Consider the following 15,060-nt stretch of genomic DNA (forward strand, 5'->3'; position numbering starts at 1 on the left):
CCATGTATTATTACAATTACGTACAGGGGACAATAAAAATTAAAAATTTTATGAAACCAACACATGAGACGAAAATTAGTATAATATATATATATATATTTTTAATTTTACTGAACTATATTTTACAAAAATATTGGGCACTGCCTATAATTTTTAGTCGGCGTGGCGTCCCTGAGTTGTAGACCCCAGAATGCATATCGATAAAAATAGATAATTAATTCAATAAAAAAATATATTTTTATGAGTATGGAATCATAAGAAAGAGTCTATCAAAAAATCTCAACAAAATAGTTTATGTTAAAGAGATCAAAGTTTCCAGGCAATCCTTTGAGAGGTTTATTTTTCCCACAATACACCACTTTTGTATGACATGAGAAGATGTTAATTTGGCAGGGAAAAAAATACCTAACTTATTTGAACTTCTTTTTAATGATTATAAGATGGAAAAAAATCTTTACAAGCAGTCGATGAAAATAATTAGTTTAACCCACTGAAGGTTCAAAAAATGGACAAAATTGGGAGAATGTTTCTCCACAATACAGTATTTCCCTAACCAATGAAATTTACAAACTGGTTTCGCTACGCAGAGAAGATGGCAGGTTAAAATTCGACTTTTTACGAGCAAACAGGGTATCTGCTACATTTTAGATTTTCAAATTCATGACTTTTCATGACTAGTTCCAAGAATTTTTCATAACTTAACAAAGTTACTATTTCCTCCGACAAAAACAGAACAATAAATTTAAAAAAGCATTCTAATAACATTAATTGAAATGATAGGTATAACCAAAACTGTTATACTCTGCATCTTCACATTCATAGATTTTAAATTTAAGAAACAGAGTAAAGAAAGAGTTAAAGCAATAAAATAGCTGAAAAAATACAAAAGAAAATATTTGTTTTTCTACAGAATTATATTCTAAAGATACTTTTCTTGTTCATAAGAAAGGAAAAAAATACTTATTTTTCTGTTCTCATTTCGGAATAAAGAAAATTCGCCTATGACTGGCTTGCTCCAGCTAGAATTTTAAATTGATAAAATAAATAATAACAAAAATTCTGAAATCAGAAATGCTTAAACGATAATTTAATCTAGAAATGGTTTCTTCTTTCATTTTTTCAAAGAACACCATAATTTTTAAAGAACATGATAAAAACATTGTTAAATTAAAATATGACTGTGAGAGGGGATTTAGTTACAAATCAGATATTCAGAAACACCATGAAATTGGGGGGGAGGTAAATTTCATTTTAAAAATTAGATTTTTCGGCGACCTAAATCCATGACTGTCCATGATTTTTTTAATAAAATAGTTAAAATCATGACAAATTTTGTTCAATACCGAAATTCATGACTTTCCATGATTTCTCATGACTTTCCAGGTGCGCAGATACCCTGGTTTTTGCTACGCAGAGAAGATGGCAGGTTAAAATATGACTTTTTATGAGCAGAACCATCAGTGGGTTAAAAAAAGGATTATGAAGTCACTTCAAACTGTGAAGAACATATTATTATAAAAATACTTCTGAGCATTTGTTGTTTAGCCGTCTGAACTGCTGTCGTGTCTTTTGCGTTTCTTATGTCTCTTTTGTTTGGGATGATCACATTCAGAGTCACTGGTGAAAGACTGATGCTTATGTTCAGATTTCTTTTTCTTTGAGGATTTTTTGTGATAATCTTCAGAATCAGTATGTTTATTCCGCTTGTGCTTCTTGGATTTCTTCTTCTTTTTTTCTCTAAAATATATATAAATAAGATATATATAAGATCAAAACGAAATTTTTTTTGAAAAATAATGTAAGAAAAAACCTGGTTTCTTAGAACAGGTTGGCGTTGCAAAATGTTAGCTTCAAGCGAGCGCTAACCTCTGATTGGCCAATTTGTAAGTTAAACAGCATACTCATAGAACGCTCAGCTTGAACGACAACTGTCGTATGAATCAACTGCAGTTGAATTACACTGTAACGTTAACGACAGAAGCAATGACGGACAACAGCCATCAGAGCATTGAAATCGGCCAAGATTTTGACTTCGAGAAGAAATTAATCTCTGAAATCAAAAAATGACCTAATTTGATAAAACAATCTGTGATTACAGATTGAAAAGTCATTTTTCTCCCTCTAAAGCACTGCTAGACAATAACACATAAAGTTATAGGAATACAATTAATAAAATAAATATTTGTTTACATCATTAACGCATGCACAATGCAAGGTAATGTCTGCGTTGGAACGAAGGCTCACGCTTTAGCCTACAAAACAGTATTTTGATGGCGTCAGGGTATGTCTACTTCCTGCTGACGCCCAAAGAAGGCGCTTGTCTTAAGAAACCAGGCCTTAAGCAATCTTTAATGGACACATGCAGAGGCTCCTAGCAAAAATCAGAGCAAATGCACCCTGTGGCAGAATTGTGGCGACACGGTGACATTGTCGCAGAATGTTATCGAGTTCTTGCAGAAAGATTTTTCTTTGGGGAAGTAAAAAATTTACGTTTCTTTTCCCCAGAAATTTTCTGAAGTTTTCTTTTCTTCAGAATTATATTCAAAAGATGTCTTCCTCGCTCATTGGAGTGGAAAAAAATGCTAGTGATTTTTCTAATCTAATTTCAGAATAATGAAAAATAAAGAATAATGAAGTAAAATTTGGTTTTCTCTTCTGCGGAAATTTTTGCTTTAATTTTTTATACAGTTACTACTATTGACATTCACATAGTTCTTAAAATCCAATATTTTTCATACCATATAATTTATTACAACTGAATCTCGATATGAAAACAAGCATTTAGTAACCCTTTTTTGAGAAGTCTGATTCGCGTGATTTCGCCGTTGATCTTTTCTTTGGTAGTTAACTGCTACGGATTTAACGATTGTTATTTATTTTTTTTAAAATGTGATGATGATTTACAAAATGTGAAAAAGAAAATAATTGGTGTGTTTTCCCCTACAAAATGTGAGAATATCGCCCATAATATTAGAATAAAATATATTACATATTTAATTAAAAAATTATTTTATTTGCTCCAAAAAGCTTTTTTTTTAAGTTGGCGCTTTTGTTACTTTAATTTAGTAGCACATATATTTGTTATTTTTAAAAGTATCTCACAGAAAGATATTAGTATTAGAGAGGTATGTCGCAGAAGGCCTAAAAAAAATTCGGCCACAAGGGTAGAAGGATAATAGGGTTGCATCAACCATATGAAATGATTTGATGATTTGCCATCTATTCTGAGCATTCCTCTATTCAATACATTTTAGAAAATTAAGGGGAAAAAGGTTTTAAATTGATATAGTTTGGTTAAAGTGTTTAAAATATATAGTTATCATGTATGTAAAAAATTGACCAACTTTTACAATAATGATTTAAATAAAGGCTTTTCAACTGTACCTCTTACTAAGTTCTGAGCTTTCTTGTTGACTTTCAACTTTTTTTCTTGATGTCTCAAATGTAACTCCTTCATTCGAAGGTTTTGAACTTACTCCGGCTAATAAGGCTTTTCTGAAACAATAAATCAAAGTCTTAAACTAAAAATATGCTTTCTAATTAAATAAAGTACATAATGAGGGGCACAACTTGTTTTGAAAAGGGCTTACAAGAAAAAATAATTAAGCTTGTCACAATGAATTCAGTTTTTATGTCAATTAACAAGAGCATAATTATTCCGTAGTGTCTTAAAAATAAAAAGACTAAGTGCAGCAATTTATATATATTTGCAAATACAGTCAGACCTCTATCTAACGAACTTCCATTTTGCAAATTTCTCGGTTTGCAATTTTTTTCGAGGAACCAAGAACATTTTGGAAATTTCTTAGTAAAATAGTTTCCAAATAGCGAAATGAATTTTCTATTTAACGAACTTTTCTTTGAGATCTCTTTTCCCTATTTCCCAAAATATTTCAGAGCATTTCAAACTTGTTAACGCATTTTATGGGGGAAATTGATTTTCAAAGCCACTTAACTTTTAGAGAAAGTAGTAAAATCCCTTTCCCTTTTTGTTTGCATTTCAAAAGCAAAACTTAGACAAAATTAACGGATTTTAGCAGTAACAATTAAACTTAAGAACGCATCAGGTAATGTATGTTTAAAATTACTTTTATAATAAATTCATAAAAGCAGCTAAAATTTTATACAAAAATTGAGCTTTTCTTAGTTGAAAATATATGTAGCATGATAGTGTAACACTGGGTAATGTTTTGCTCTATTCTTGCTTTCCATACAGATTTCTTTTATGGTTACGATTCATAAAATAAATAGTGGATGCTAATTTACAAGATAACGGTGCATCAATTGCTATTTTAATTATGTCTAGCGTTTATGAATTTAAAACCTGTTTTGTGTTGTTTAAGTATTCCAAAAGGAGATTTTCTATTCAATGAATTTTCCATATAATGAACTTAATGTCGGGATTTAGCGACTTCGTTAAATTGAGATCCGACTGTATACATAAATTGCTACACTTTGTATATACTTAATATTTTTAAAGTAAGAAAATATTGCAGTTTTTCTTATGTTACTTTTTTCTACATAATAAAATAAGGAGTTAATCTTTAAAAGATAAAATGCGATTAAATTGTAAGTAGTGTTTTTCATTGTATATCTTTGTTAACCATGCTCACCATTAATTTTAAAATGGATTTTTGAACAACATTTGAACTAGGTCTGGTTAAAATCTGCTTTTTTCTTTTACTTTTCTTGAAAAAATCTGCTTACGAATTCAAGAGATAAAAGATTGAAATGTTCTGTCACTTGAATTGATACTTTCGTGTAGGTGTAAATAAAAAACATTATGCATTAAAATATGTACCACAAAAAAAGAAGAAAAAAGATATAGTTAACCATTTAATGGTCGACTTGGTTATAAACTGTTAATTTATTATTGTTATTATTTTTTGCATCAGTTCCAAGATATATAATTCCAGTTCCAAGATACAAGAACATCAGTTTCCAAGATATATATATAGTGGAAAAATTTGTTTGGCAGAAGTAAATTTTAGATCAAATTTTCTGAACTACTGCAGCACTTACATTATAGTACATACAATAGTATACAATATATACAGCAGCACATGCAATACAATATAGCACTAAATTGATTGTTAAATCTACAATGACACATTACATATTTAAAAAAAACAGAAGGTTAGAAATAGCTGTGTTTGAATAGAGAATAGTTATCACGCTGTTATTTTCGCAAATTCTGAATAGCATGAGAAGAACAAGTTGATTGCATGGGAAAACAAGCAGGTCAGAAAAGCATGCAGAGCGATTAGACGTTTCTATAAGAACTACAGTCAAATCCCGTTTTAGTGAATTATCAGGGACCAAAGCAATTGCTACACAATAACAAAAATTTGTTATACCGATATTACGAATTTCAATATCAATCAAAATTATTTTGTTAGATTGGAATCTTTTGCATGAAAAAATAATAAATTTTGCATTTAGTTACAGTTTTGATCTATTTGTACTCTACAAGAAGAAAATATTAAATCAATGCATTAAAAGCGCACAAAAACAATTAAATTAAAAAGAACAATAGATTTATTATCACTTACCTATTAGAAATTATGTAATTCTTAATTTTTTTCTGTACAAATAATTTAGAACAAGTTAAAATTACAAACTTTTTAAAATTACACACATTTTTCTAACAAATGAACTGGAAATCACTCTTTTGGAAATGCACAAGCATTTTTACTTCTTCAAACATGAATGGGTTGGGGTTTCAGGTTGATCCCTTCTGAGTGATTCATCTTTTTTGACATGTCCCCTTCATATCTAAAACTTTTTATTTTGAAGATGCAAAAATATTTGAATTCTGAAATCATTGTGCACTTGTGAAGCATGGAAAAGTCTTTTGATCATGAGAGAAAATGAGAATTGTTGCTGATTTTCACCTTTGTTAAATGGGATCACGAATTTTCCAATATCGGTATTTTTAATTCATTGCTTCTATGGAGATTCCTTTGGGGATTCGGAAAATATTTGTTACGTTGAAATGTTCGCGATTTTGGATTTTGCTAAACGGGTTTTGACTGTATAATTCTTTCTTCGTTGCAAAAAAATTAATATTTACAGTAAAGTATTTAAAAATGAAGACAAGTTAAACTCACCTTCCTGATCCTATACCTTGAACACGGTCAATATCATAATCATCACGGCTTCCAACACTCCTTTTCAAAGCTTCTCTCATCTCCTACAAAAAGTAATGTAAAAAGTATTTGAGTTTGAATAGTTAAAACCAAAATTATTAATTGCTTTTGCAACATACATCTAACATCCCTGCAGCTTTTTTTTCGACAATGCTTATTTTAATGACTATCAATATCATAAATTAGATTTTCTTTTTTTAATAGTAGGTCATCTCCTAAATTAGTGTGCCAAGTTTGGCGACTAAAACGACACATAATAAACCTATGCCATGCTTATTAAGAATTAGGATTGGACATAAGAGAGGCAAGAATTAAAGCTAATAAAAGAGGTTTCACCCTTATATATTCAACTGCATTTTTCATACACCAAAAACAAACTGTCATTTTTTTTAGCGAATGCTCTATCATGGGATAGAGCATTTACCTTCCAATTGGGTGAACCGAGTTTGAATCCCAGCAATGGCTAGTCGATACGAATTCCCCATCAGGCTAGCAAAAACTATAGTGCTTACTTGAAATATCTTCAGTGGTAGATGGATCATGGGTTAGATGATTAGACCCTTGCCATTAGGCTAACCATAGGAGATTCTCGTGGTCTTTTCCACGTAATGCAAATGTGGGTTAGTTCCATCAAAAAGTCCTCCACAAGGGCAAATTTCTCTTAATACCCGATGAATTAAACTGAAATTTCATTTTTATTTCAATCTTTGAGGTATTGTATTATTGTCTTATTTTATTTTCCATTCTGGGGCCTCAGAGCATTGTCAGTTATTGGTTTTACCACCAGCAGAAAGGCTCCAGCATGTTGGAAGGGCAGCATGTCTCCTGATGAAGTGTTGTTTTTGCTAACATGCGTATCTTTAGATTTCGTTTTGCTTATATTTAAGTTTTCACATTTTATTTATATTGTTTAATTACGAAAATTTTGTTTTCAGCTGTTTTTTATCGCTTTCCATTTTGACTTATTGTTTTTAAATTAAACTTTTTTCTTAATTTTTGGTTAATTCTACTTTCATACTTTGATTGGATAGCAAACAATAGTCACTTTTTGTTTAATGCGATGCCTGTGATTGTTTTTTTTTCTTCTCCTTTCAATACACAGAGCAGTGCTTATAGGGGCAAACTTACAATTTATTTCTCGCAGTCATCACTTTCATTAGTAACCTAACTGAAAAGCTTTAATTGTAAAGACAAACATGAGAAACAATGTGAATGAATCAGACTTATTCTAAAACGCTTAAAATATGTCATTTGCTTGGAAATCAGTCCAAGAAAGTCATCTAGAAAAATAACTTTTTCAACTAAATGGATTTAGAATTGAATTTAACTCCTCAACGGAGGGCAAAAGAAAAATCATTCCCTAAATTCTTTTTTTGAAGGAAACCTGCAGAAAAAATCATATCTTACCTTATCCCCCCCCCCTTATAAAGTCTTAAAAATATCTGGTTAACACAAGCATGAATTAAAAAAACATATAAGGAAAAAATAAAACGAATTTTGGAATTTGTTGATTAGTTTGGAGTTAAATTTTTTTCAAAAATTTTGAGCAGAATAGTTTTTGTTTGTATTTAAGATTTATACTAACCTGTTACGGGGATTTCAATTTATTCTTGAAAGGTTCATTGTAACCTGTTACAGGTATCTCAATTTATTTTTTCTTTGTTGATGCGAAATAAATGTGTGTGTGTGTCTTTTAATAAAAAAAGCTGTTTTTTTTTTAAATATAGCTTGATTTGTTATACCCCCTTCCAAAAAAAAAAAGAAAGAAAAAAAATATAAAACTCTTTGCTAGAGAGGAAGCTTCCCTGGTTGGGTACCACAAGAAATGTGAGATTAGTTATTCCTGAGCTCAAGCCTCTGATCTGCTGCTGATGAGAAATAAAAATCGTTTCAAATAGTAGTAACTACCTTGAATCAATAAAATTATCCAAATTGCAACAATGAAACAAAACATTACTTGAAAAAATATGGATAGGTAATGCATAAAAAATAATCATAGATAAAACAGAAACTAAAAAAAATATGAACTTCTGGTACACTCTTAAAAGCAACGTAATTTATAAATCAAGAATTAATTTAAAGAAAGTCTATAAATAAATTGAACAAATTATTTAGAAATGTGGAGCTGGAATAAAATGATTAAGTCAAATATAATATCGCAACAACAACAAAAAAGTTTTACCTCTTTAGATAAAGGTTGGCTCTCTTTCTTTACAACATTGTGGCCCCTATTGAAAAAAAAATATTAATACAGAACAATATTTTCAAATATTTAAAAATAAATAAATACTAAATGTTAAGAATAATCCACTAACTGTTTCTTTAGCTAACCCCTTAACGAATTGGTTAATTTTCAAGAAAACGGTCATAAAAGTGTCTATTTTGCCAAATACACTTATTTGATTAGTGCTAGTATCTAGTTTAAAATAAACTAACTATTTACAATTACCTTAAAAATATCCTGGTACTGCTATATGGTGTGTAAAATGAGAAATAAAATGTTTTCCGGGCAAAAGAAATGAATTAGTTTTATTCTTATTGGCGCATTACTNCAAACAGCGAAGTGAATTTTCTATTTAACGAACTTTTCCTTGAGATCCATTTTCCCTATTTCCGTAAAATTTCAGAATATTTTAAACTTGCTAACGCATTTTATGGGGGAAGTGCCCTTGAATTGATTTTAGAAGCCACTTAACTTTTAGAGAAAGTAGTAAAATCCTTTTCCCTTTTTGTTTGCATTTCAAAAGCAAAATTAACGGATTTTTATCAGAAACAATTAAATTTAAGAACGCATGAGGTAATGTATGTTTAAAATTACTTTCATAATAAATTCATAAATTCGGCTATAATTTTATACATAAATTTAGCTTTTTTTAGTTGAAAATGTATGTAGCATGATAGTGTAACACTGGATAATGTTTTGTTCTATTCTTGCTTTCCATGCAGATTTCTTTTATGGTTAAGATTTATAAAATAAATAGTAGATACTAGTTAACAAGATAAAGGTGCATCAATTGCTATTTTAATTATGTCTAGTGTTTATGACTTTAAACCCTGTTTTGTGTTGTTTAAGTATTTCAAAAGGTGATTTTCTATTTAATGAATTTTCCATATAACGAACTTATTATCGGGAGTCAGCGACTTCGTTAAATTGAAATCCGACTGTATGCATAAATTGCTGCACTTTGTATATACTTGATATTTTTAAAGTAAGAAAATATTGCAGCTTTTCTTATGTCATTTTTTTTTTACATAAGAAAATACGGAGTTAATCTTTAAAAGATAAATTTCAATAAAATTGTAAGTAGTGTTTTTTATTGCATATCTATGTAAACCGTGGTCATCATTAATTTTAAAATGGATTTTTGAACAACATTTGATCTTGTTCTGGTTAAATTCTGTGTTTTTTTCTTTTATTTTATTTTTAAATTTGCTTACCAATTCAAGAGACAAAATATTGAAATGTTTTGTCACTTGAATTAATACTTTTGTGTAGGTGTAAATAAAAAACATTATGCATTAAAAGTTGTACCACCAAAAAAAAGAAAAAAAAATGTAGTTAACCATGTAATGGTCGACTTGGTTAAAACCTGTTAACTTATTATTATTATTATTTTTTGCATCAGTTTCTTTCCAAGGTATATAATGGAAAAAATTTGTTAGGCAGGAGGAAATTTTAGATCAAATTTTTTTGAACTGCAGCAGCACTTAATCATACAATATAACACTAAATTAATTGTTAAATCTACAATATTACACATTACATATTAAAAAAACAAAAGGTTATAAATAGCTGTGTTTGAATACAGAGAATACTTATCACACTGGCATTTTTGCAAATTTTGGATAGCTTGAGAAGCACACGTTAATTACATGGGAAAACAAGAAGGTAAGAAAAGCATATAGCGTTATTAGACATTTATATAAGAACTAGAGTTAAATCCTGTTTCAGCGAATTCCTAGGGACCAAAGCAATCGTGATGCAATAACGAAAATTTGTTATACTGATACTACGAATTTTAACATTAACCAAAATTATTTTGGTACATACGAATTTTTCACATAAAAAAATAATAAATATTGCATTTAATTACAGTTTTGATCTATTTGTACTTTGCATGTAGAAAATATCAAATTAATGTTTTAAAAGCCCACAAAAACAATTAAATTAAAAATAACAACAGGTTTATTATCACTTACCTATTAGAAATTATGTCATTCGTAATTTTTTTTGTACAAATTTTTAATTAGTACACTGAAATTTTTGCTATTTTGGATTTTGCTAAAAGGGGTTTTGACTGTATTATGTTTTCTTTGTTGCAAAAAAATTTATATTTACTGTAAGGTATCTAAAAATGAGAGCAAGTTAAACTCACCTTCCTGATCCTATACCTTGAACACGGTCAATATCATAATCATCCCGGCTTCCAACACTCCTTTTCAAAGCTTCTCTCATCTCCTACAATAAGTAATGTAAATAGCATTTGAATAGAAAAAAGAAAGAAAAATAATTATAAAACTCTTTGCTAGAGAGGAAGTTTCCCTGGTTGGGTACTACAAGAAATGTGAGATTAGTTATTCCTGAGCTCAAGCCACTGATCTGCTGCTGATGAGAAATAAAAATCGTTTCAAAAAGTAGTAACTACTTTAACTCAATAAAATTATCTAAATTGCAACAATGAAACAAAACATTACTCGAAAAAAATATGGGTAGGTAATGCATAAAAAATATCTTGATTAAACAGAAACTAAAAAAAAAAAAAAAAACTTCTGGTACACTCTTAAAAGCAACTTAATTTATAAATCAAGAATTGATTAATTTAAAGAAATTCTATAAATAAATTGAACAAATTATTTAGAAATGTGGAGCTGGAATAAAATGATTGAAGTTAAATATAATATCGCAACAACAAAAAAGTTTTACCTCCTTAGATAAAGGTTGGCTCTCTTTCTTTACAACATTGTGGCCCCTATAGAAAAAAAAAATATTAATACAGAACAATATTTTTAAATATTTAAAAATAAATAAATACTAAATGTTAAGAATAACCCACTAACTATTTCCTTAGTTAAAAATACCAATCTCTTTACAAGAATGAAAAAATCACAATGCAGCGGAACACAGATTTCACGTTTTCCACTGGATAAAAAAATTAAAAGCACGAAAACCTAAAATCTGGGTTAAAAAAAAAAAGAGCATATTTTTCAAAGATTGACAGTTACGAGATGAACTATTAGAAAAAATGCATAAGCTTTACTTGTTTACAGATACAATTTCAACAATATCCAATACTTAGTATTGTTTGCAAATTTACTTTTTGGTTTACATTCGCAAAAAAATAATGTTTCAGTTTTATGCTCTTTAACTCTTGATTAGTTGTGGATTTATCCTCTGATATTTTGCACTCATCTTTATCATTTTGATCACTATCATCGGGAGCAGACATTAAATCAGATATTGAATTAAAATTAATGGTACGAGTGTTACAGTCGATATACGTGTCGTCGACTTTGGAAAATCTTCAGCCACACAAACAAAACAAAATAACTCTGGTAACAAAACAACTCTTCATACTTTGTAGCAACGCAGCATATTTTGTCTTTTCACCAGTACCGATGACATTTTGTCCTGATAATTTATGATCTGCAGATGCAGAAGACAGTCACTCATAGAGACTGTTGAGTTTCCTTTAAAATTTCTTCAAGAAAACCCTTTGGATTTTCTTGGAGTGTGCCTATAGTGATTGCACACTATGGGCACATTCAAGATAAGTATGCCTATAGCGTGCAAGTGATTTGCACCTAACTTGAAATAAAATTAAACTTAAGAAAAGAGATGTGACACAAGTAAATTTACTCATTAACGATCTAAAACGAAAATCTTGTGTCATTCGATCAGTTCAATAGGAAATGGTTTTTATCTCTGTTGAACACTAAAATTTAGTTTATATTTTTAAAAAATTCAATATAAATGTCGAGATGATAACATTTAATCTTTTTCTCTAACTCTTATTATTTATTTATTAGTTACTTTCGACAGCAACTCAAGCTGGATGATAAGAGAGAGAAATATTTTTCACAACAATTGATAAATAGCCATTATTTAGAGCAAAAAAAAATGTGGAAAAAGTTTTTAAAATTATAATACGTTTCGAATAAATAAGATTCCTGAAAAAAACTTGTGTTAAGTTAATGATATAATAAAATGGCCCTTTCTTAATAAATCATACCCTTTCATAAATAAATGGCTCTTTAGTTACATTCCTATGAGCTGCAGCGTATATTTTTACAAGTTCAACAATTAATAATTCTCAAACTTATAATGAAATGTTAAATTTTTTTTATTATATCATACAGGTTTTTACACAATTTCAAGCATCGTAATTCTTCAGAGAATCAAAGAAAAATATAGCATAAGTAGAAAACCCATTTGATGTATAAATAAACTCACAGAGCAATTAACATGGCTTCTTCTTCGGCTTTTTTAATTGCAGCAATATCAGACTTGTGCATAGTATCTTGGGCTTCCGAATCTTTTCTTTCTTTAGCATACCATGATAAATCTTTACCCTTTTGCCAACGACCAACAGGGGCTTTAAGGGAATGGCCTACAAAAAGATAAAATATACTTGCTTATGAACTACATGCAATTTTATTAAAATACCAACAGTAGATATACTGGCAAAGAAGACACATGTTAGAATATTTTTACAATTTCGATTATTCCACTGAAAAAAAAACATTAAAGTATGTGTAGTGTATCTATCACTATAAAAATACAATTCCAATTCCCTAGTATATAAGATATGTTAACTCGATTCTATGTTGGGGGTACCTTTTCCTAGATGAAGGTTGACATTGTCGATAACTCTTAGTAGATAACAACAAAAAGTAATATTTCCTCTTATTTTTCTTACTTCTATATAACTGCAAAACCCAGATTTTTAAGATTCAATTAAAAAAAAAAAAGACATTAAAATAAATTAATTATGCATTACAAAATTTAATAAAACTCTAAGCAATATGCACATTATAAAAATATATATACACATCTTTTCAACAAAACATAACAAGATTAGCCAGAATTTTACATTTACCCCATAAAGTTAGCATCAATGGTGATTATTAATACTTTATAAAAACAGAAACATTCTGTCCAACTTTGTATAAAAAAAATAACAGTCCTGATTTTCAGGCAACCTCTCCGAGATTACCTCTGAATCTGAAGAGAAGGGATGGCTAGCTTCTTCCAACCAAAGTGGAAGAAACTCTTTTTCAAAGAGAATATCATATCTTAAAACAGTTTTTTAAATGTATTTTAATTGCTATCCTGTTTAAATTATAGTATTAGTTTTTAAGTTATTTGATATCTAACTTTTTTTTATGAGTGAAAAATGATAAACAACTATTAGAGAAAAAAATGAAATAAATTCAAAGAATTTCTAAAGAAACTAAAAAAACTGTAATTTTACAAAATTTTTTGTTAATGGTTATAGTAAAATCTAATTTAGCAATTATAATTATAAGAAACTGTTAAAATCACATAATCAAATTTCAATATTAAAATAATACAATTACAATATTAAATAAACAAATCACATACACTACTGAAAAACATATATTCAATTCATAATTACGAATAATATACTAATTTTTTAATCAAATATTGTTAAGTATGAAAACTGTCTCACCTAAATAATATAATATAGGTACAGACTTTTAAAATTCTGTATAATTTTTTATTTTTAAAGAAGGTATTAAATTTTTTTTATTTAATTTGTTTAAATTTAATTTATTCTTATAATACTTCCTAAATATTTATTCCTTTTAAATTTTTTTTTTATTTTTGATTTTTTTTATTGCGGGCACTTGGGTCTATTTCCAATTGGCCTCAGAAATGCCACAATTTCTATTCTCTTATCATTAACCAGTCGGCACCTGTGGCTAAGTCACGGCACTGGAGTAGCGTCGCCCACACCATTCAACCACAAAACCCTTTATAGGGCGGATTTCATTCACACAGAAGAAAGGACATAGAACACAAGGAGAGAGAAAGTTACAACCATACCTACGTTGGGATTCGAACCCACAAACACTGGCCCCATAGCCTAATACAGTAACAACTAGATCAGTGATCGGCCATCTAAACATTTTAAATGGTTTTATTTAATTTCTTCCACTTTGTTATGTTTCTTTTGAACAAAATATAACTTGTGGTAAAGTTGAGAATAAAACATTCTTTAATATACAGTCGAACCCCGCTATAGTGCACCGTCTGCGGACTCAGTAATGTGTCCACTATAACCGATGGTTCACTATATCCAAATTTTTTGAAGAATATTTTTTGCATAAGACAGTTGAATGATTGAAAATTGGCTTTACAATTTTGCATAAGTTATTTAAAAAATTATTAACTAATTAACAGATAATAAAGCAAAAATTGATGGAAAAAGTAATTACGTTGCTAAATATTAGTTTTATTTTCACTTTTTATGAAGAAAATTTGTGATTTTTGATTGAATACAATTTTATTTTAAATTGAGTTCATCAATTTTCTTATCTACAATGTGCAAAGAATGCAAGATTTTTACATTTTGAATTATTTTTAGAATATTTTTAATATTCTAAAAATAGTTTTGAATATTTTTAATTGAATATTTTTAGATTTCGAACCATCTTAACAAAGCATCTTCTACGTTTTCTCTTTCAGCTCTACACAGTTTTTTCGATGAATCCATGTTTTTGTCATATGCCGCAAGAATTGCACTTCGATTTTTTCAAATGTTTGAAACTGTAGATTTTGACAAGGAAAATTTCTTACACAGTGTCGATTGATTGGTTTCATCATCAATACGCTTTACAATTTTAACTTTGTCCTCTATCGAAAACGCTTTTCTCCTCATGTTTTTAA

At 28.8% G+C, this 15,060-nt stretch overlaps 1 protein-coding gene across 1 annotated transcript; it reads right to left on the minus strand.

The window, feature by feature from the left end:
- Positions 1–312: 312 nt before the first annotated feature.
- On the minus strand, positions 313–12,757 carry LOC107442390 (multiple myeloma tumor-associated protein 2; the record flags this gene model as incomplete). Its single annotated transcript, XM_043055436.1, is given in 5 exon segments — positions 313–1,737; positions 3,385–3,495; positions 10,526–10,608; positions 11,074–11,119; positions 12,601–12,757. Coding segments are annotated over 5 exon segments (593 nt in total), but the record flags the coding sequence as incomplete, so codon positions are not given.
- Between the last annotated feature and the right edge of the window lie 2,303 nt (positions 12,758–15,060).

This window comes from Parasteatoda tepidariorum, chromosome 4, assembly GCF_043381705.1.
Source record: "Parasteatoda tepidariorum isolate YZ-2023 chromosome 4, CAS_Ptep_4.0, whole genome shotgun sequence".
In the NCBI taxonomy this organism is placed as follows: Eukaryota; Metazoa; Arthropoda; class Arachnida; order Araneae; family Theridiidae; genus Parasteatoda; species Parasteatoda tepidariorum.